The sequence below is a fragment of the Kryptolebias marmoratus genome, linkage group LG14 (genome assembly GCF_001649575.2).
Source record: "Kryptolebias marmoratus isolate JLee-2015 linkage group LG14, ASM164957v2, whole genome shotgun sequence".
NCBI lineage: Eukaryota > Metazoa > Chordata > Actinopteri > Cyprinodontiformes > Rivulidae > Kryptolebias > Kryptolebias marmoratus.
This window is the reverse complement of record NC_051443.1, coordinates 3,552,301-3,577,023: the sequence shown is the minus strand read 5'-3', so window position 1 is coordinate 3,577,023 and position 24,723 is coordinate 3,552,301. Positions and strand designations below refer to the sequence as shown.

Below are 24,723 nucleotides of genomic sequence, written 5' to 3'. Positions count from 1 at the left end.
GCCCAAGTGGCTGGGGAGAGGGAAGTCTGGGTCTCCCTGCTTAGGCTGCTGCCCCCGCGACCCGACCCCGGATAAGAGGAAGACAATGGATGGATGGATGGATGGAACAATAAAAAATAGTTGAAGTAAACCTCTTCTCTCTTCAAAACAACAAAAAACAAAGAAAGAAGATGGCAGCACAGCTCAGGTTTGTAACGTTTCATCTGAAGAAACCACAGAACTTCTGGAACAATGTCTTTGGACATATGTGACCAAAGTAGAGATGCACAGCACCATGTCTGGCAAAATGATCAATGACTTCACAGAGCTCAGTGTCAGAGCAAAGACTGAAGACTTTAACCTGTAAAACTCCTCCGCAACGCAGTGCTCTGACAGCCGTCAGCTGTTTTACAGCTGCTCAGACTGTTGTCTTGTCTTTGACAGTACGTTATAGCTTACAGTGACCACAGCCGGTCCAAAAACAATTAGAACAAATACTAAACATAATGAAAGAAAGAACCATCAAAAAACAAACAAAAAAAGCCATATCTTCAGAATATTCACAAGGATCACTGATCTGCCAGATGCTGAGTGGACTTGTTTTATTATTTTTTCCTGGGTCACATCAGTTCAGTAGGAGATCCTACAACTTGGCTCAGGGTGGACTGTGTTCAGACTACCAAAAGTATGCGGACAAAAGGGAGACAATTCAGACCTGTATTTGGTGCTTTCTAATCGCAATCAGACATATCTAACAACCTCTAACATAGCTGTGCAGAAACAAATGTCTGCAAATCTCAATAAACTGACCCAACATTGTGAAGAAGAGTGGGCTAAATTTCCATTCAGAAGATGATTAGTTTGGGCTGATGCTGTTAAAGGTAGTTCTACAAGATAGTGAAACAGATTGTACTTTGTTTTATCCCTCACTACTTCTGACTTTTGCTTTAGTTTTTGCAGAAAACTAACAGTGAAACGTGTTGAGTTTCCATTTGTTTGAAATTATATCTTAGAGTTAGACTTTGTGAAGACCAGAAGATTAATTTTACATCCTTTTATGCAAAATTTCAGAACTGTTTCTATTTTTAGTATGCAAGATGCCATGCAAACTACATTTATACAGCACAAACCACTGAACATATTTTAACAGCTAGTCTTTGTAGTATGGGTTCCTTAGATCCACAACTTTTTTACCAATTTGCATTTCACTCACTTATTATGACTGTATTATAATTGGACTGAATTAGCTGTGAGGAGATTTAAATCTCAATTTCTTTTAAACAGAATTTTAAGTTTTGATTTTGACTTTTTTTTTGTATGAGATGACTTTTGTTGTGAATTGGCACTATAAATATAAACGGACTTGAACAACTTCAGTTTGGAGATATGGAGTAATTCTGACAGGACTGACAAGCCAACAACTAGTCTGAGCAGGGCCAAGGCTATAGTGGACTGCTGCCATCTTAAAACAACTCCAGTCCCAAACCTTTCATGTAGTTCATGTGCAAACTATTTGCAAACTTTACGTCAATTTTGCAATAAACAAATATTTACTGAGAATTCTGCTGATATTTACAAGTGCCCTAACCCTAACTAGTTAGCAACAGTTTAGCTGTAGCATTCCCAGCAGGAATATATCATGTTTCTGCTGGAATAAATGTGTAGTGTCCACTGATGGCAGTGTAAAACTTTATGTTTCCATGAAATTTTAGGATTTGAGCTGCTTTAAGACAGTAACAATTTATATTGGTTTTAACCCCACTTAGACTAGCAGGTATCTTGTCAATCTGGTCAGAATTAAACTCTGTTTCTCCAAACTGAAGACCATCAAAGAGCTATCTATAAAACTGGTAAAACATTACTTGTTTATAACCTTTCCACATAACCACATTTCAGAAGATAAGAACTGTAACTTAAAAGAGGTAATATTCTTCAGAAAACACATTTTGCAGTTTTATATTTGATGTATTGTCTTTTTACTTCCTTAAATCAATCAGAAAGTTGAAACAACTTGCAGGTTATGACATTTTGTTACAGTTCAAATTTTACAGTGTCTCAACTTTGTAGAATTATATCTGAATACTATAAATTATTCAGTTCAGACAGTTAAATGCATTTAGTAACGAACTATGAGCCAGAATGGCTTTAGTTTAATTTATCCATAGAATTATTCATTTAGTGAGTTGTTAGAGGTTTGTCAGTGAAGAAAACAATAAAACAGACTACATGTCTGTTCTGATTGGCTGATTTTAAGATCCACTATCATCCTATTGGATGATGAGTTAAAGACAGCCCCACAATCAGCCAATCAGAATAGTACAAAGTGCGACACATGCAGAGGTGAAGACTGTTAGCTGAGACAGTGGCAGACTGAAGCCAAAAGAATAAGGGAAAAAAAATAAATCATACAAGCGACATGAGACGTCTGATTGGCTGTAAAGTGGGATCATCTGGGATCAAACCAGCTGCCACCATCGGCATTATGGCTGTGAAGATCCTGTCAGACACAGGTGTAAACATACATAAAGAGAAGAGGGGGGAGACAGGGACCACATTAATCTTTGACTGTCATCTGACCCAAAACTCAGAGTCATACGGTTCATTCAAACAGGAAAACAACCGAACACTGTTTATATTTAATGCTGTATTTGTGAATGTAAATAATGTGCTATTCTTCTTGAAATTTGATATTTTAATGAGTATTATTTCTAATCTAAGGCCTTGTCCACACAGAAAACAACCCAAACACTGTATGCAAGGCCTGTATGCGGCACTGTAAACACAACGAGAAAAAAAAAGAGAGGAAAAGCGAATAAAAGAGAAAAACTGAGGCCTGATTGTGGAAGGATGACAAAGTAGAATTTCTACTTTTTATCACTTTTTTTTTTTAAACACTTCAATTTTTAAAATTTTAAATTAATATTTACCAAGAAGCACTCCCCACTCCAGCACCTACCTCTAGCAAATAGGAAAAGTAAATAAATAAAATACATATAAGAAATAAAAGATCTTTAAATACACATACATTTTCATACACATTACATATATGTGCATATACTGTATATTAGGGTTGTGCATCTCTGGTCAGTGGCTGATATGATACGATACACTGCCAAAAGATTCAAATCAAATCAAATCCAATCATTAGATACATGAGCAGCAAAACCAGAAATGGTTCAGCCCTTAATCACGATACAGTTCAGCCTTTAGTCATAATGCAGTTTAGCCATCAACTTTCTGAAGGTCTTTTAACCTTATGACAACAACTGTTCCAGGGGAGAAAAAAAGACAAAACAAAAAAAATGACCACCTTACACGACTACTGAAAATGACCATTTATTTTATTATAAATATTATTTTGGGGGGCACTAGCGAGTGTGATGAAGGGAAGACTTGTCTGTCAGAGCTCCTGCAGATTTTTTATAACATTTCATAAGTGAAGGACACGTAAGTGCCCAATTTGTCTTGCAAGTGCTTTGGTGGTTCTATAAAAATTTTCAAACAAGTGACTATTACAGGACACATGGCAGTAAATTGGATTAAATTCAAATATGAGGCATACTCTTCTACTAGGCCCAGCACCGCCTCGAATAACAGCTCAGAGAAGACCAACCAATCAGAACGGGTGCCTGAAAGAAAAACAAGACTATCTGAGGAGGGCTGCACCTCCAGACCTTGACACCTGAGTCCTGTGAGAAGTTGGATGTTATTTAAAAATGCTAGGGTGCATCAAGGTAATGATAGGCAACCTATGAGCTGAAATTATCACCAAACCTGAGTTGATGATATCAGAGTCAGTTAAAAAAAAGTGGCAGCTGCTCTGAAACTTCTGAAAAAAAAAAAGAATAGGTCGGTCAGCAAAGTGGAAGTATTTGTAATCTTGGAGCATAGGTAATGATAGCAACCAGCTAACTAACATAGAAGCTAATATGCCAAAGCTCATTGCAGCAGTGGACATTTTGAGCAAGAAATAAGAAGACATGTGGGTCTGCTGGAAGGCTCAAAAAGTCCATGACCTACAGAGTTTAGAGCTGAATTTCTTAAGAACTTGTTGACAGGGTTTCCAAACAGGAATATTATTTGACGCTGTGCTGAGAGGCTTACCCTTGATGCACAAAGGGAAAACGATGTACATTTCTTTAGACTTCACACTGACTGTGTCCAGACTGAGGGTCTATCCCGGTGACAGAGGAGCTCCATGGCTGTGCTAATGTTAAATTTGGCCTTTGGTACACGGCTACTCTACACATCACCATGTCGAATGGCCACACCCATAAGTTTAAAGACCTGGCATTTGTCTACAAGAAGAATTCAGAAGAATTTGAATCAAGAAACAGCCTAACATCCAGACATGTTGGAGCTCCTTGTATTGGTCTGAGATCTACACTTCAACCATCTAACATCAGCTGTGTGCTGGGTTTGTCTCTGGTTACAGTCCTGGGTACAACACATACTCAGCTGATTATGAATCAGTGTTTTATTCAAAACACCGTTTTACTTCTTTTTTAAATATTTAACTTTTTAAATTTTTTTTAACTTAAAATGACATTCCTGACTGATGAATGTAGCATAATCAAACTTTTTCTGGATTGTGGCATTGTTTCTGCTTTATGGATTATTTTATCTTTTCATATGGGACAAATTTTTAAACATTCTCCCCAGGTGGGTCTACAAATTGGTAAATGGACTGTAATTATGTAGCACCTTTCTAGCCAGCCATGCTACTCAAAGCACTTTACAACCCAATCTGCCCTCACTTACACATTCATACAGCACACTACTACATCTCTAAAAAGATAACCTGAAGAAATCTTTGGGAGGGTTATTGTGGAAATGATTGTGGGTCATACTTCCTGTAGATGGCAGAAGTAGCAGTATGTCACTGGCTAATTCGTAGTTTACTTGCTAATCTGCTGATTTGCGTTCATCATTTTCTTTTCCATATTTAGTGGCTCTATTTCCTGTGAGAGTGGGCTGAAAGTGTTCGTTGAGAAATCTTTGTGGGTTAGTAGTGCTCTGTTTGCAGTACTCGCAGTCAGTCGCAGCTTCCTTGCATCGTGCCATAACTGTGATGCACTCTGTGCCCGGGTGTCATCATTCAAGTTCTCCATCTGAGCTGGGCTTAGCTGAACATATTTGACACAAAAGGATAGATACTTTTTGCAGGTCAGTGTTGTGATGTGCTCTACATGAGGCAAAAATAGATCACACTCTGTAGCACCGGGATAAAAGACTGTCTGCAGCCGAAATAGTGTGGCTATCACAGAGGAACTGACACAAGTTTTAAAATCTTTGTGATTCTTGAAAAGTTTGGGTGTGCTCACTACAGCCGATACAATCGTAGGATCCAATATTGATGCAGATGTGCGTTCATGAATCTGGTTTGCTTTATGACATCTAAAATTTATATGCTTCACCCTTTTCAGCTCTACATTCTTTCTTGTGCCTGCATTCCACTTTCTCTGTACATCAGTGCATGATGTCCCTGTCTTTCCCTGTCTGACTGCATTCTCAACTTGAATTGAAAATTAAGTGCAAACATTAAACAATGCTTTTACATTGTCAAATAATGCAATCAACATGATTATTAGAACCACAAGCCCAATCAGCTTGTACCTTCCACAGTATTGCAGCAGCGTGGCTGCATGATCTGCTTTGTCCTGCAACACATGAACACCCTGACACTGAAACCAAAACCCAGGCTTGGTGATGCAGAGTTTTAAGACTTTGGCTGGGCTCTATGTCTGCTTTAAGGTAGAAAAGATTGTGTTCCACCTATTTTAGCAAAATGTGGCCAACCTTATTAGTGTAGATACTGATAAGCTTCGGAGCTTTTCAGATTGCTCATTGCTTCGCCATCTGAAGCAACCGAGTCAATGAAGTAGCTAAATATGATAGTGTGGGTTATCTTCAGGTTGTCCTCCCATCCCTCAATAGCTGTAGGTAGTGGTAAGACAATATTGCCACATTGGAGCTGTGATAGCTGGTGTTCTCACATATTTTATAGCCTAAAACCCATCATGAAAGATGATTAGTGTGTTGCTAGCATGTAAACCAGTGGTCTCCAATCCAGGTCCTCAAAGGGCCACTATCCAGCATGTTTTACTTGTTTCTCTGCTCCAACACACCTGATTTGAATCAATGGGAGATTAAAAGGCTTCTGCAGAACACGAAGAGGTGATTTAACCACTGAATCAGGTGTGTTGGAGCAGGGAAACAAGGAAAACATGCAGGATAGTGGCCCTGAGGACCAGGATTGGAGACCCCTGATGTAATCAAAAGCTGGTTCCGGTTTTCAGCGTTCGTTGCACCCATAATTCATGCAAAGCATCATGGGGGCTAGGAATATGGTGGATAGAGTCTAATCAATTTTTCAGATCACATTCATACACCAACGGGGCACAGATCGGAGGAATGAGAGGTTCAGTCTCTTGCCCAGGGACACTTCAACATGTGGCATACTGGTGGAATTGAACCTCCGACTGTCTTGCTGGAGGACGACTTCTCTAACCACTGATCCTCAACTACACTCAATAGTATGTTCAAATTACAGATAATGACTGGTTTAGGTTTTGTTTTAATGTGGAGAGACGTAGCACGTAGCATGCTACCTCGTCAGAAGTAGAGGTTTCATGTTTCGGTTCGAAGGAAAAATGTGATGATGTATCTGAAATCTTTTCTTTTTTCTTATTGTATCACATGTTGAAACTTTTGTCTAGTTGTGGCTCAGTTGAAGAAGTCACCACTTGGTGTGAGTGGGGAAACTGGGTTTGCTAGTTTGAATTGTAAGGATTTAAAAAGTCCATTCAAACGCAGTAAAGTTTTGCACTATCTACGCCATCTCAATGCTCATATAATTAATTTGCAAGAGACCCATTTCAGGGATGTAGACCACCATTTGGCGAAAGTGTTTTACACCAGATGTCCTTCCTTTTGTATGGGACAGTGGGACTGACAAAAAGACAGGAGACAGAACTAGAAGTGGCAGAGCTGAAGATGTTGAGGTTCTCTTTGGGAGTGACAAGGATGGACAGGATTAGGAATGAGGTCATCAGAGGTACAGCACAGGTTGAACGACTGGGAGATAAAGTTAGAGGCCAGACTGAGATGGTTTGGACGTGCAGAGGAGAGACAGTGGAGACATTGGTAGAAGGATGTTAGAGATGCAGCTGTCAGGAAAAAGACAAAGAGGAGATATATGGATGCAGTTAGAGAGGACATGGAGGGAGTTGGAGTGAGGACAGAGGACACAGAGGACAGAGTTAGATGGAGGAGGATGACTCGTTGTGTCTGTCTTTTCCTCATTTTGTTCTTGTTAGAAAACTGTGTGCAGTCTTGGGAAACAACAGAGACAATACTGTTCCCAGAATTTTCTGTTCATGCATTGCTGTTACAAAAACCACAAATGTGGTTTATTGTGACTGGAGTCATTTATTAATAGCTCTGTATACGACGTGTCAACAATAAAAATCTGTCAACAATTTTTTGGTCAACTACTTGTTGCAGCCCTACAACATACATGGTGAATGTCTATAAATGTGGCTGTTACTGCCAAGACAGCCAATCGGAAAAAAGGAGGGTGAGACCTCATTTAAATAAGATACACACTTAAGTACTCTAAAATCACAAAAAACACACTCACAAACAAACCTGAGAAAGTGACAAAAACCTCAACCTAGTGACTTGACTGTCTGACCACAAACTGACTTTAATTGTAAGACTAGATGTTTCTGGGGGTTTGTATTTTGTTTTGTCTTCATGTTTCAATTTGAGTTTATTGTTTGTGTTATTTAGTAGTCTCTTCCCTGTGCCTCAGCCACCATTCACTTCTCCTCAGTTACACTCTCTCTCTCTCTCTCTTCCCCATTCTCACCCATCTACACCTGCCTCTAGCTCCATAATCATCTCACCTGTGCCCACTTCCACTAATCACCCTCTGCCTTTAAAACCCAGTCACTTTCCACATTTCCCTGCTGGTTCATTGTCATACTCCTGTCTCCCTGATGTGCTGTCCTGTGTCTCGTGCTGGTATGTGTTGCCTCCCGTTCTGCCTCCTGTGTTCTTATGTTTAGGGTATTTAGTTTAGATTTTACTGCCACGTCAGCCTTTGTTTTGGTTTGCCTTTTATTTCTAATAAATTAGTTTATTTTTTCAATATGAGTCTGCGCTCAGTGTTTGCCTCCTTCACCCCACACGGTGACACTAGATGCATTGGATGAGTGAAAACCTCCACCAAGGCCATAGAGTCATTAAAAAAAGTCTGATCCAGATCGTAATCCAGACTACCACCAAATTTAATCAATTGTTTCAAGTGATAACACCAACATTTCCTGAAAATTTAACCAAAATTTCATAATCTTGCCAACAAACAAACAAATTAAAAAAAAAACTCAAAACAAAACCTCCTTGGCGGAGGTAAAAACTGTCTAAAAAACAACTACAGAAAATCTTTTACAGATCAGGTATTAACACTCAGTATAATGGTATTTGTAAGAATGAAATAAAAGACTACTTTGTAAGAGTATTTTGTAAAATCATTGGAAAAACTGGTAGCAAACTTTAACCCTACAGACTCAGTAGAAACACCAGTAATTGACACAGATGGTTCTTTAAATCTCAACAAGACACACTCCCAGCACATAATAAACCAATTGAAAAGAGCAATTTAAGAAACTGAACTCATTAAAAAAAAAACACACAACATACTACTCCGATAAACCCAATAGCTCACTTAGTAAATATGTAAATATAGGTCCAATTCTGAAATCTGGTGCTTCTGACCAATTAAGTAACTACAAACGAATCACTACCTTACCTGCTATATCCAAAGTTTTTTCAAAGTCAGTGGCAGAGTCAGTAACTTATCAACTTTTTGGAGAAAAGTCATCTTCTCAATCCAAAACAATTTGTATTTCACTTAGGGGATTCAACAGAACTGGCCAAAAATAGTTGGCCAGGAATTCTTGGATCTCAAAAAGGCCTGCGATACCGTGAATCACAAGATGCATAAACTTGTTAAGTTAAATTGCTCTCAAAAAGTGCTTCACTGGTTCAGTTCATATCTAAAAATTAATGGGATTAAATCAACCTTTCAAAACTGCAACATGGCAGTTCCAAAAACCTTACTTTTAGGACCAATGCATTTGTGCTTGTACATTAATGATTTACTTAACAGTTGCAAGGATGTTTAGTGCTAAATGTTTGCAAATGATACTATTGTAGATGTAACTGCAGAGATACTGAAAGGGCAGTTGTTGGAAGTGTCACAATGGTCTAAGGATAACTTCTTAGCTTTGAACTGCACTTTAACTGTCTCAATGTGTTTTACAATCACATGGAAAGTTGGTAATAAATTCACTGTTCTTATTGATCAGAGAAAAAAAAATCTAAAAGTAGATGAGTTCAAATACTTGGATAAAGTTCTGGACCCTCATCTTAAATGTGAGACTCATATTAGAACCAATCTAAAACCATCTAAACCAACCTGAACTGCTTTCGTCTCAGAAGCTCATGTCTACCAGTAAAGTCTGCCCAGTAGTATCTGCATGTTGCGATTCTGTCACATCTTTCATTTTGTATAACTGCTTGGAGCCAAGCAACTCAGTCTGCTATAAAACCTGTGAGGTCATTATACAAACAAGATCGGAAAGTTTTCAATCAAAAAGTAGCAACACTGCTAAATCCAGTAGAAGTAAAGTCTTCTAAGCTTTAACAGTTTTATAACTGTTTCCTTTATACAGCTGACTTTTAATTCTCTCAGTGGTGTGTGGGGCTAATGAGTAAAATTGTTTTAAAATTCAGCAGTACAGGAGCTCTAACAAGGTGAGCAGTCAATGTAAATCAGTAAAGTGCAAAAAAAATCATTTTGAGAATCATTCTTTTCATTTAGAGTTTCTCAGCTTTAGATCAATTTACCAACAACAATAAAACTGTTAACTAATGTTAGCAATGTTAGTGTTTAACTCTGAAGTGAACCAATCACTGAAACAAAAACAATCTGTCAACACTGATGAACTCCTGTCTATGCAGTTGTAAACTGACAATGTCCTGTTCCTTTACACGAGTTCCTGCTTTTCTCTAGAAGCACTCAGAGAGTGCAAACCCCCACCAAGGCCACAACGTGATTAAAAACATAGTGCAATCCCAATCATAATCTGGATTACCACCAAAATTTAATCCATTTCCTGAAAATTTCTTCTAAATCTATTTATCAATTTTAACGTGATCTTGCGAACAGACAGACAAACAAACCAATGGACACAACTGAAAACACAACTTCCTTGGTGGAGATAACAAAAGGGTCACATGTAGGAACAGAGACAAGTTTTTACAAAGGGGTTACCTGTGACCTTGACCTTTGACCCCATAAATCTTGCCATCAACAGTCATCATCACTGATCTCGCATGATCTCTGAGATGTCCAGCTGTGCAGTTTGACATTCCTACATTACTCTTGCATAGAGTACTAGATCAACTGTGGTGATGACCTTTGACCCGTCACCTTGAAATCAACAGTGATCACCCTTGACCTAAGAGGTGTCCAACTGTGCAGTTTTATTCTCCTCCATTATATGGTTGCATAGTTAGAGCACAAGATCATTTCTGACCTTGATCTTTGACTGGATCACCATCAACATTTATTTACTTGTTCCTTGTACCTGAAAATGTCCTGAAAGTCTGTTCACAACTTTTGGAGTAATCTTATACATGGACAGACAGACTCTACTGAAAATAAGCTCCTTGGCAGAGGTAACTAAACTATCAAATCATGAGGTGCCTAAACAGTCCTACCCTTGCTTTTCATGGTTGCCAAATGTCCCTTAAAATAAGGATTTGTTCAGTATTTTAATCTAAATGATGTGTTTCTTATAAAATCAATTAAGAATACACCTTGTTCCATATTTTTTTAGAGATAGTACAAACTTGTTGAAAGACAAAAGAGAGAAAAGAAAAACAGGTAGACTATTAAACCGTGAAGTGAAGAAGCCCCTGTTTCTCAAGTTATCTGCTGTGTTTCATGTTAATCTAAAGAATCCACTCATTAGTCAAAAGTCATGAGTTAGTGACTTACAACCAGTTAGAAGTGTCTAAGTCACGTGCAATGACCACATTAAATGAAAAACAAAACAAAAGAATGTCACAAGCTGAGTTTGTTAGCAAAACAACAAACCATTCAAAAGTACAGGGTGAATATAAAAGCTGTTATCTGTTATCGGCAGGCAAACGACCACCTACCACCAGGCTTAGCCTCTTTTCTGGGGGAAAACCCTGATTATACTTAGTGCACATGGGTCATTTCTCCATTTCAACTTCTGGAAGTTAGCAATCCTAAGGGCATTAGAGAGCACTAAAATGTACTGCCTTACAGCATCATATGCAGGAGCCAACAGGAGAGTTCTGCAGAAACGTATTAAAACTGTCCGAGAAAAAGCCAAGAACACCATCAAGGACACTTCTCGTCTTGGTTACTCTTCAAAGTGCTGGCTTTAAGAAAACAGTATAGTTCACTAAAAACATACACTTCCAAGTTAAACAGTTTATTTCCAAAAGCCATCCAACATTTAAATAACCTTTCACAATGACTTACATCCTACTGTACCCAGGCACACCTGCACTTTAAAACTCCTGTTGCAACAGTCAGCTGGACCTCCCCTACCTTGTAAATAAAATCAATATTACCTTGTCATTTATGTATTTTTTATCTGGATATAAATATCAATATATCAGTGTTACCTACCTTCCACCTGCTTTGATGGGTGTTGAAAATGTTGATTCTGATGTCCTATTTTGAATAGTATAATGTGAATGTATGCTGCTTTTACTTTTTTTTTTCATTTTACTTAACACCACTGATTGGGCATCTACATTTTCACTATATTCCTATATTGTGACAATAAAATCATTTAAAGTAAAGTCCGCAAACAGACTAGTTCACTTAGGCAAAGCAAGAATCTAATAAATAATTGTTTAGGCATACAAGGTCATAGAGAAAGTATTTTTTGACAGTTATAAAGGAGAAATACTGAAGTAGCTAGGTGGAAAACATACAGGCGTTTGATTCCTGATTCTGGCTGAACTGAAGATCTGGAGTGAGTCCGCAGTTCAGGGGAGGGAGACGGAGTTTCAATCTCATCCTCGGTTTCATCACTACAAAAACAGAAAATTAGAATCATCAGCAACTGTAACACAGAAACGTCTTGATATGCACAATACTGTCACGGTCACACAACGTTAAACCCACAGGTACATTCATATATACCGTTTTATAGTTGATCCATTTATTATTAAATACAGGAACTAATCAGGTCATACGAAGAGCTAAAGTTAAGGTTGGCGTGGGGAAAGTTATCAAATTGTTTTTGATAAGATCTTTCATTATTGTGTTCAGGTTTAATAAACTATCTGTAGTGGTTTTGTTTATTAGTTAAAAATGGTAAATGGACTGTACTTATATAGCACCTTTCTAGCCAATCAGCTTTACAACACAATCTGCCCTCATTTACCCATCCACACACACATTCATAAGGACTGAATCTCTACAGAGCTAATCTGAGTTAATCATTCCATGAACACTAATCAGTGCTTTAAACTCCATTCATACATCGATGGGACACATCAGAGGCAGTGAGGGGTTCAGTGTCTTGCCCAGGGACACTTTGACATGTGACTCTTGCTAGGAATCGAACTTCCAACTCCCATTGGAGGATGACTGCTCTAACCACTGAGCAACAAGTGTTACCCTTATTGTTTTCAGTATCAGTGTTTATTGTTTCTTAGGTCAGTTTTGTTGTGTTGGTAAGAGTTTGTTAAAAGGTCCTCGGTGAAAAGTATGAAATCAAACACAAAATGTTCTCCTGATCTACATCAAATGGTGCAGTTTGAAAGTTTACTTCAGTAGTTTTTTGGATATATTGTTATGAAGTAATGTGGTTGAATCTCCTAAAAACAAGTGGAGGCTTGAGTCACATGACTGACATGCATTTTTTTGGTTCAGAGGCAAACTAAATAAAACATTACTAAAGTATTGATCCCATCATGGCAGTGTTAATACGATGCTGGCAATGGAACTGATACTTGGATTGATCCACACAACACTACTGACTGTAGTCCGTGAAGGTAAACAAATATGGACAAGCATAGAATCCTACAGAAGATGTTTAGGTAGAAATGTAAGAGTGAATCTACTGCTAAATGCAATAAAAAGAGAGAAAGAACAAGTAAGACAACTGGCAAGAATAAATATCAGTGATCAAGCAGGGTGGTGGAGCGCCATAAAGACAACTCTGTATTTAAACACATTCAACTTTTGAGAAATTTCAACCTAGCCTAACCTGTTTTGTCTGCATATTTTACTGAAAAAATCAGAGTACAAATACATACCCAAGGTTTCCCTCAGCGTATTATAAGCCTGGTGGGCCACCAGGCTACGCTCTGCTTGTTTATTATAAATACGTCACTTTTTATACACGTTTTTTTCCACCCGCTCTCCCAAAACCGCTACCTTTATCTACCTCACAGTGCGAGGGTACGCATGGTGAGGTAGATAAATCTTACCAAAATATTTTATGAACAACTGGATGGATTTTAATGAAATTTACAGAAAGTAATCATTTAATGTACATCTATAACTTTTTAACTTTTGGAGTCAATCTAATTCAATTCTGCCAAAGCCAGTTGACCTAAAAATGCACAGAAATAGTTGTACAATTTTGTGTTTAGGGGTCAGTTGGATGTGGCAGCCATGTTGAATTGGGTTGATTCCAAAAGTTAATCAATTATAAATGCACATTCAATGATTACTTTCTGTAAGTTTCATTAAAAGCTGTCCAGTGGTTCATAAGATATTTTGGTAAAAGACACAAACAAAAACAATTGACTGCTGGCGATGAATAACTGGAGGGAGCTCATGATTTTATTGATATTATTTAGTGTTAATAGAATTTTTACTACCATGGTGGAAGTTAAAAACTACTGTAATGTGAATAATAAAGTCAGAATAACGACATAAACAGGAAAACCATGAGATTTAAGGGCAGAAGACATCAACAATTAAACAAAGCAGTTTTTATAAATTTATGTCAGCAGCACACAGAACGTTTAATCCTATGATAACAAGTTAATGATCAACTATTTCTTCAGACTGAAATATGCAGAAATAAAGACCCAGTACCTCTTGTAGTAAGCCAACTCCTCCTGAAGTAAAAAAACTTTGGACTTGAGCTCATTTCTCTCGTGGAGGACGTCCCTCAGCTCCTGCAGGGTGAACCGAGGCCTATTAGGGTCCTTGGGGTCCAATCCGCCTGACTCCTCCTCACAAAATGCCTCCTACGGAAGGAGAAATGCATCATACAAAGAAAACAGAACAGAATAAGCAAAAAAAGAAGGTTGGAAGGAGTGAAGATACCTTGGTGAAATATTGAAACACAGCAGGCATATCTTCATCGCACATCGCCTCCTGGTGGCAAATGTTGCACTACAAGTCAGACATCAGCCCTTTTTGTTTCAATACTTTTGTACACAACCGCAATACCAAAAAATTGGGACCATTGCATAAAATCTAAATAAAAGCAGAAAACAATGATTTGCAAATCTCAAACACCCCTACTTTAGTCACACAGGAACGTAGTAAACATATCAAATGTTTCAACTAAAAAATAGAACCATTAAGAAAAAGGAGGCAAGTTTGAATTTGATTGCAGCAACACAACAAAAAAGAAAGAAAAAAAGAGGGGTCACGGTCATGTTTCCCCACTGTGAAACATCTCCTCTTCTTTTAACAACAGTCTGTAAACATCTAGGAACTGAGGAGAGCAGCTGCTGGAGGCTTTGGAGGAGAATGTTGTCCTGTTCTTGTAGGATGTAGGATTCTAGCTGTTCAACAGTCCTGGGTCTTCTTTGATGGGTTTTACGTGTCTGGACTGCAGGCCGGTCAGTTCAGCATCTGGACTATCCTACTACAAAGTCATGCTGTTGTGATGGATGTGGCCCAGAGAGGACAACTGCATTTCTGGATGATGTTCACATATGGTTTCTTCTTTGCATGAGAGCTTTTAACAAACATTTCTGGATGGCATGGCAAACTGTGTTTACAGACAAGGATTTGTCGAAGTGCTTCTGAGTCCACACAGTGATATTTATAACAGAATCAGACCGGGTTTTAATGCAGTGGCCCCTTAAAGTCACTGCATAAAAAACAGGTGCTGTGTGTGTGTGTGTGGGCATGCGTATTTTACTGTATACATTTTATTGTGTATAGAAAGTTAATTTTTCCATTTAATCATAAGTTAGAAAAAATATTTTTGATAAACGACAGACTGACAGTACTAACTTCATTATCCTGGGGAATTTAAACATGAAGTTATTCATTTACAGACATTTCAAATTTCAAACTGCTTCACTGTAAACACCTGCTGGCTGTACATACAGTATATACATTTTCATTGGAATTTATTTCTCTGACTGATTGACATAAAAAGTTTCAGTTCCTGACTTTTAACTGTAATGGCTACCACTTACTTAAAGGGTAAAAATCAAATGTTTCTGAAGCCATTGCCATCAGCTTTATCATCATAAATTTCATTATTATTATTATTATTATATAATGTAATCAGCAGCACAGCGGGGCTGTGGTTAGACTTGCCACCTTAGAGCAAGCAGGTCTCAGCATCGCCTCATGGCCTTTGTGTGGAGTTCACGTGTCCAGTGGATGGATGGATATTTTGTATTCTAATAATTGCAGTGGGTGGCACAGTGGAACAGTGGTTAGAGCTGTTGCCTCGCAGCAAGAAGGTTGCAGGATCACTTCCCGGCCTGGGGCCTTTCTGGGTGGAGTTTCCCTGTGCACACGTAGCTCATGTTTAGATATGTTTGGTTTCGTGATTTTATTTAGATTATCCTATATTACATTTAGATTATACACGATTGATGTTTTTACTTCTGTATTTCTATATTTGTTTATGATTTCATTTATATTATTTTAGCTACTAATTTGACTGTCTTAGCTCATGTTTAGATATGTTTGGTTTCGTGATTTTATTTAGATTAGCCTATATTTCATTTAGATTATACACGATTGATATTGTGTTTTTTCTGTGTTTGATTATGTACCTGCTGTATTTGATTCTGTTGTAAAGCGCTTTGGATCGCCTTGTTACCGAAAAGGGCCAAAAAATAAATCTCACTTCACTTCCTCCAGGTACTCTGGTTTTCTCCCACAGACCAAAAACATGAATGTTAGGCTAATTGATAACTTTAAAATTGTCCCTAGATATGCGTGAATGATTGTAGGTCTCTATGTGTCCATGTGATAGATTTGCGACCTGTCCAGGGTGTCCCTGCCTCTCACACAGTGACTGCTGGGGACAGGCACCAGATCCCCGCAAACTGGAAAGTAGAAGCAGGTAATGAAAATGGATGGATGATAATTACAGCTCTTTGAGAGAAATCAGTGTTTGAAAAATCAGTATCAGCAGGTTGGAGCTGGACAAAAAACATAAAACCAGCATTGGTGCATCTCTACAAATGACCTTATTTTTTTACAATTAAAATTTCTTAGTTAAAATTATTACAATGTTCCACTGTGAATGAAAGTGATTGCATTCTGTTTTCATTTACATTTTACACAATGTCCCAACTTTCTCAGAATCAGGTTTGTTGTTTGGCTCTTTCTTTAAGAGAAGCAATTACTCACCGGAAACCCATGCAGTTCACTGAAATCACTTAACTTTTGAGCAAAAAACATTCAGTATTTTCCAAATAAAGTCTAAACCCAACTGAAATCAAACTTTTCATCAGGAAAAAAAAAAGGTTAGGTGTTTTTTTATTACTAATACAAAAGATACCCTTGGAAAACAACTGAATGTTGAACACAAGCAGCAGAACTGAAGATTAAAAACCAAAACCATCAGGTTCTGATGTCTGGGCTAGATGTTCCTTTAGAGATCTTCTCTGGATTTAGCTCCATTCAGCTCATTGTAGTTGTTTTATGTACAATTATTTTCTGCACAATGTAAAATTGACGGCTGTCCAAATGATATGAGATAAGTCTGAATCTGTTTATTTATCAGAACTGGGGGAGGTTGAACCCACATTAAAGCTCTCCAAAAGTTCAACAAAAATGATCTGACTCTCCCTCTGGTGGCTGAATGCAGTATAGGTCAGAAGACCCCGATCCCCGTTTTATGTTAACAAATGTGGAATGAGACAATTAGATGAAATTAAATTAAATGCTCATGGACTTATTCTTTGTGCTGTCAGATTTATGAATGGATATTGTAATAGAAAAAAATACTGTTTCCGTGATTCTTGCTGCATGTGACCCCTTAATGAACTGTGGAAAAACACAGAGCGTTCATTTTCACCATGATTTAGTTTAGTCAGGATGCCTTTAATCTTATCTCTATAGGGTGCCAGGATGTCTGTGTTATCTCATGTGTTTTTCTTTAATTACCTCCCCTTTTGGTCAGCTATCTGACCCTTCTGGCCCCCCAGGCCCCTCCTCATCCTACAATGGTATGAGAAGGGGGAGCTATCTGTAGTGGGTCAGACTCACCTCAGCACAGTGATTCTCAGCTATATAGCTTAAATAAATCATCCTAAGACAAAACTTTTTGTTGTCCTCTTTGTTAAAGAAAATTCCACAACAACATTTAAAGAGTTCAGACTTTTAGCAGAGTTACTGCAGAAAAAAACAGCTTAAATTTTACCAGAAGTAATTATACCATGTACACAAACACTATATTATTTATATTAGAATCTAATTGACTGAATATCCAACTCTACTCCTCAATCCACAAATGCATTTTCCTCACTAATGTGGCACCAAAAAAACAGGCTTTCCAATAGTATAAGATGCCAAGAAGCATGGTTCAAACATATTAATAATCAACAAAACACAAATTTCCCTAATTTTTGTGTTATGTTTAGATGCTTATTCATGTAATAATAGATAAAAACCTTTGTATATTATTCCCACAGGAATAAAATAACAAAGCCTACAGGTACAGAACAGATTTTCAGATAAATATCTAAACTGAAATAATTTAAAATGCTAATAATAAAAAACAAGAACTTTTTGAATTTACTGATTTCAAATGTGCTTTCACCTCCTCTAAAGACTGGGAAAAAAGTGAACTTGATGTATTTGTTCAGGGATCTTCAGGCTTAAATTTAAACCAAATGACAACAGTGGAGCAAATAAACACACCAGATTCAGCTTCCTATTTGATGTTGGTTATATGCAAACAGTGTATATTTTTATTATATTCATAAAATTATGTTTTATTAAATTTGTACACATAATATACAAACATGTGCATATATCCAACTATAAGCACATGCACATTTCAGTCCAAATATTTGTATATACTAGGAGTGAAAAGTTTCAGAATTAAAAAGAACAACTTCTAGGTCCGACTTCACTGCCACGGTTGCATCTTAAACATATTTTTCAAATGATTCTTTACATTTATCCTGGTTTGCTCAAAAAACATAAAGCTACTAAAATTAGTCAACTCATTTTAAAAAATCTGGTCACTTTCAGCAACAATAAAGACACCAACATTTTCTTTATCAACTACCTTTAGGCACCACTGCCTTTCAGGAAATGTAGCTTTCTGCCAGCCTTTTGCTACTTTTAACTTCTAGTTAGCGTTTTGGTATTTTTCAGCTTTTAGCTAAACTTTGCTACTTTTAATTTTTAATGAGCCTTTTGCTACTTTTAACTTCTAGTTAGCAGAGTTAGTGCTCTGCTTCTTTTAGCTTAAACAACTTAGTTTCAGCTTTTCAATTTTAGCAAAGTCCTTCATCACTCAGCATTCACACTGCATTTTGTAGAAAATGTATTTTCTTCTGGTTTATTGTCAGTGTTTTATGATCACGCTGCCTAAAGGGACAACTAAGTGCTTCTAGAGGCTGAGCTGTCATACTCATCTATATATAGAGATATCATCATCTGGAAAGTCTCAGTCAGCTGGCTGAGGAGAAAAAACTTCCCCTCTGACACAGTTATTAGTTGTCAAAGTGCCATGCAGAGCCATGCCAGCATTTCTTCAGGGTCAGTGTTACACACCAGCAGCTTTTCTGTTTCTACCCATGAAGTCGATTTTCTGCGAGGAACGCGGGCTTGGTGTTAGAAAAACCACTCTGTTTTGCTAACTTGCATTTCTGCATTACCCAAAGCAACGTTGCCTCTGCTTCATCCTCGTCCTCTTCATCCTTGTGTCTTTTTGGACTTAAGGAAGCAGCCGGGGGCTGCAGAGCAGGGTCAAACCTGCTCGTTATTAGATGGAAGGGGTCCAATCTGTCTGACCAGCCCTCAGCACCCAACATCATGGTGGCAGTTTTACTACTCTGGTGGAGTAAAAGACACTTTATTGTAACTTTACTGACCTTTGTTTACAGTCTGATAAAAAGTTTGCTGAGCTGTTCTGCTAAGATGCACTATGGTAATACCTGTTGGTGCAAGACTGCACTGTAAATCAAATAGTATCCTTAACCTCAAACGCTTTTAAACACAGTTTACACTCAGTTCAAGTGAAGTTCATTTGGATCAGAAGTAAAAAACAAGGTCCTTCTCCCACTGATAGGGTTCCTACACCTTTCCCTTCTTAAAATTCCAGACTTTTCCAAACTCAAATGTCCTTTTTTTCTTTAAATAAAATTTTGGCTACGTTTGACACCCTAAAGTCAACTGTACACAAAGATGAATGGAAATGATGCTTCTGAAAAGAAAAGAACAAAAGATTGTTGCCTGTTCACTTTCTATCCGGGGAACTTCTGAATTCAAAAAACTGGAGAGTGTGGAGTTCCAAGCTGCGTGTGAACGCACCACATCACATAAAGAATGGTTGTGATAGTAGTTGGTTTGATATTTGACCATAAAATCAAGGCTGAGATATTAAATCTGTTAAAGACAATAAAATTGGAGAGACAGCAAGCTCAAATCATGGCAGTGTCAGCTGCCACAGCTGCTGGAAACTGCCACAGCTTAGTAGTAGCAGCTTCCGGCTTCGGTGACAGCTGCCATGGCTTCTGTGGCAGATTAAATATTGAATAAGTTTATTACAAACAAATCAATAAAAAAAATAATAGATACAGTATATATATGTACATAGACACATATAGCCACCACTGACTCTGTGCAGCTTCCGTGACAGATGCCACTACAGCTGTAACTAAGCAGCTAGAGTGTGGCAGAGCCGCCACAGTATGGCGTGATTTTTGTGCCGCCAGGTTGAGCGCGCAGTGACACTGATTTGAGGGCACAGATCGCTCAACTATGACAAACTGCTCGGCTCTCTGTCCGTGCGCTCGTCTTTCTACTCGCACTCGGCTCTCTCTGCTCGCGCACTCGGCATGGAAGGTAAAAGGTAATGCATCAGCTCTGGTTTGGTCTGTAAACCGGTTACTACAATTCCACGCACCACATGAATGAGGAATCTTCTCTGATCGCTCCACTTCGCCACATCCAATATGGCAGCGACGTTGACGTACGATTTGGCGCTCAATGGGGCGTCTACGTATACATGTCTGTGGAACGTAGTCTGTACAAGGCATGCTTTGATTGGATGATAAAGGCCAGTCTGTGATTGGCTGGTGGTCATTTATATACAACTTAGGGTTGCGAGCGCAGAGAGAGCAGGGTGAGCAGGTCGCCAGAGTTGAGCGATCTGTGCCCTCAAATCAGTGTCACTGCGCGCTCAACCTGGTGGCACAAAAATCACGCCATACCACAGCTGCTGCCGCTGTTTTGAGGATGCCAATGCCCGTTTTTGGAAAACATGCTAGTTATATTGCCTGTTTGTAAATAATTATTTTGGAAATTATGACGTTAGTGGTTATTTAACCATGTACGTCCTTTTGACTGAATATTTTGACTGAATTTACTTGATGGACGATGGCAGAAGTAATTTAAGCTGCCACTAGGTGCCACTGTTTCAGTGGCAGCTACCACTAGGTCTAAGGACAGGGATTCAACAGCTGGATTATTACACAGCATTGATGGCTAATGTGACTTTTTAAATCAGAAAATTAAAAGTCGTAGCACTTTCTTGGCACCTTCATAGCGGTGGAACATCACTCTGGAATTGTCACCACCTCATGCAAAAATAGTCAAAATATTACAGCTCTTACACGGTTTAATAACCAATATCAGTATTGTAAAGTAATTATAACTAACCCTTTGGGCAAAAATCAGCATTGGCCTACAGAAAAATAGCTGCAGCAGCTGTGGCAGTTCTGCCACACTCTGGCCACCTAGTGGCAACTGTTCTTCAGCATTCTAGTTCAACATTTTTTGAGTGAAAAACACTTGTTTGCATCTGTTTGTTCACACTAGATTATTTGCAACAAATACAATAATAAAAGATGTATTAATTTTGCAACAGATTTATGTACTTTTTAAAAAATGTACACAATTTGTTAACTATAAAGAGGACAATTTAGTTGATGTTCATGAATTCAGTCCATTATTAAATATGCAACAGAATGGTTCAAAGACTAAAGCCCAGATAAAACGTCAAACAACTGTCTGCCAGCTGCATACATTTATCGAAACTAGTTTTGCTCTCTTACATTTTTTAAAGTAAAAATAAAATAATTTCTTCACAAACACCATAACAGTAAGAACACCTTAATCAGCTGTTGCAGTCTTAGGATTTGCAGATTACACTTTTGAAGGCGCACCGTTAGTCACTGTTGATTTAATAAGTAATGCAGTTTTGAGGTTTTGTTTTCATAATAACAATACAGGTCTACAAGGAGTACTTACTTCAAATAAAAACTGATCACAAAGAACAGTCAGACTTCAGAATAAATGTCTCTCACATTTTCAGGTTTCCTGCTTTCTATACTTATCCTGACCCAACTTTTCACCTTTTTCCTACAATTTTTGTTGTCTTCATTTTACATTAGATTTATTATCTGTATGCTTATATAAAATTATTGGATTTGGGAATCTGACCATTTACACTGGCTTTACAATGCATCTTGGGAGGATAACCTTTTACCTACTTGTTCCAAGACGTGTATGATTACTTTTCTTTAAATTCTGCTGTGTTAAGAGGCTTCTTTTAAGATGAATGCAACTGGACCTTCTTTTTTTTAACTATTTTCATCTGAGGAGCTTTCTCAAACTGAAAAGGGCAGAGTCCTAAGCTTTAAAACGGTAGTGAGTTGCTTTGTTTATGCAAGCTGAACTCACATGCAAATGACTCCCCCTTCCCTTCCCTCCCTCCTGAGAACTGCTCTGGTCTTTGTTGGAGTTTTAAAGCTTGGCACTTGCCAAAGAAACGACACCTTGAACCAGTCGTTCTGTATTTCTGTGTCTCTTTCCTGTCCTCTCAAACCCCAGCTGGTCAAAGCAGATGGCCACTCGTCTTGGGCTTGGTTCTGGTTCTGCTGGAGGTTTTTTCCTGTTAAAAAGGGAGTTTTTCCTTTCCACTGTCACCAATGAGCTGCTCAGGATAGGAGACTGTGATGAAGTGAAGATTCAACAAAATCTGCTGGTTTCCTTAGGTAAAGAATTTTAACTAATTGTTTTTTTTATAATATACGTGTACAGAGCACTGACATGATTTTTCTGTGAATTGGCTCTATATAAGTGAACTAAACTGAACGAGAAATGGCTTCAAAAGACAAGGAAAATTGTCCAGTTGCTTTTTTGAAGACCTTGTACATGTCGAAATACTGTCTTTCCAAAGGAATTTTTATTAGTTGTTTTTAAAAATATTCTTGTAAACACAGCACCTTGTTTTCCACAGGAAAACACAGAAACAATCAAAAATGCTGCAGTATTTACACCAGGCCTGTATGTGGCACTGTAACACTGCCACAAACATACACCAGTAACAGGAAATAAGAGCAGACAGTTCAAACTTTGAACACAAGAAGAAAAAGATGGATGACAGATACAAGAGCAGTAACCACATTCTTTGTGTGGACTGATGATGAAGTGGAACTTCCCTTTTGTGTCACATCAAACTGTGGCCCAGTATTCACCAAGAGACAGCTGGAGGGAAAGGTTTTCCTCTTTATAACCTTGCTCGGTCTTTTAAAACTATTACCATTTTTTAAATGTATACTTGATGTATAGTTTTTTGTGCTGTTGACAGTTCAACAAAGTGATACAAAACCATTTGGGCCTTAGATTATTATTCAGTGTAACAATAAAGGACCGATAGATCGACTACAGCACATTTGATTGGGCATTATTCACTCAATTTTTCTTTTTTTAAGGAATGTTCTGTTGAATATGTAGACAGAATAAACTGACAGTTTTGAAAGGAAAACGTACTCAGCCGTTTATAGTGTCTCCCTGCCAGTCATGCAGAAAGGACAAACCTGACAAACACATGACATCTGAGCATTATAGAACATGTCAGCACCAGCAGATAAAAAGGCTTATTTGATTTTGATTGGATCGATAACATATTTGGTTCTTCAGTTTTGATAATGAATATCATTTCAGGCAACACTGTCCTACCATCATTTGAGCCCACAGTTGTCCTGAAGAATAAAACTATTTTTTTATGTATGCATTTAAATGTACTATTTATGTTGTTATTAAATAATAAATTTATTGCTGTTACTACAAGCACAACATAAAATCTAATTCTTTGTCGTGTTTATACAAGATCTCCTTACACCCCTATTCATTATTGTGAAGCTAATCAAATAAAAAGTAAATATTTGAAGCACCTTTGTGAGACCAGTCTCAGATTTCATATTAATATTTATAGTTCTGTAAGACTGATGTGGTTATGAAGTTACAGTGTGGCATCTTACCTCAGCTGGTGATGGGGGCTGAGGCAAGGATTCCTCGGAGGTCTGCAAGGGTGTCTCTCCTTGAAACTGCTCCCGTAAGCGTGCCACATCCTGCCGCAAGGTGCTGACTTCCTGTGCTTGTGCCTGAGCGCTGGCCTCCAGCTCTACCTTTTGCCCAATCAGAGCTTTCCCCTGAGCCTCCACCACAGAAATTTTATGGCGTAGATCGTGGTTGATTTTCATTAGACGAGACTGCTGCTGCTGGAGCTGCACAAACAAATAAAATAGGAGTGTAAAAGACTTGAATTGTGTTCTTAAGGATCCTAAAAGATGATTTCTGACAACGTGTTCAAAGAAGCTCGTTCTGGTGACACTAGAAGGTGGATAAGAAAAAGCCTGCAGACACTGTTAGGATTTGAGACTGTTTTTAAATTAAGTGGAATCATAGTAAATAATTAAAATAGAAAGACAGTAAAAAAAACAATATCTAGCTCTTCTAGGTTACACAATCATCCTGTTAGAAAGACTGTGATAAGCGACAACAAAATCTTAGGCTTGTAAGAAGAAGAAACTAACATCCAATTGAATGAAATTTTATGAGGACTGAAATAGGGCTGCAACTAACGATAATTTCAATAATCGATTAATCGGTCGTCTTGGAATTCATTCATTCATTCAGTCATTCATTTTGGCCCACATAAAAAAGTTATCTGCATGTAAAGGAGTAGGTTGATGTAAAACTTTTACTACTTTCTTATTTTTAAATAAATCAATATAAATTCAATTCAACATTCTCACTTTATATACTTAGCTCTCAAGCAGAAAATAACAATAGCTTATTACCACCCGTGTTTCACATCTCTAAAAAACTTACAACTAAATTAAACACACACACTACAAGTACCATTAAACACTTAATTACATAAATAAGTAGATGTAAATTTAGTTAAATGTTGCCTCACTCTTTCCTGTATGCTAACT

General features: G+C 37.8%; 1 protein-coding gene across 8 annotated transcripts in view; it reads right to left on the bottom strand.

The window, feature by feature from the left end:
* The window catches only part of rilpl1 (Rab interacting lysosomal protein-like 1), a 55,552-nt gene that overhangs the window by 6,818 nt on the left and 24,011 nt on the right, over positions 1 to 24,723 (bottom strand). For 3 of the 8 annotated variants that reach the window (XM_037979437.1, XM_017436759.3, XM_037979438.1), the window contains 5 exons: positions 23,764 to 24,009; positions 19,153 to 19,329; positions 14,384 to 14,434; positions 14,150 to 14,304; positions 12,028 to 12,126 (listed from right to left, as the gene is read on the bottom strand). In XM_037979437.1, coding sequence (XP_037835365.1) covers positions 12,028 to 12,126; positions 14,150 to 14,304; positions 14,384 to 14,434; positions 19,153 to 19,329; positions 23,764 to 24,009 — 728 coding nt within the window. Of the gene's footprint in view, positions 1 to 2,382; positions 2,477 to 12,027; positions 12,127 to 14,149; positions 14,305 to 14,383; positions 14,435 to 19,152; positions 19,330 to 23,763; positions 24,010 to 24,723 lie in introns of those variants that run through there. The other 5 variants (XM_037979436.1, XM_017436761.3, XM_017436765.3 and 2 more) reach the window with 5 other exon arrangements.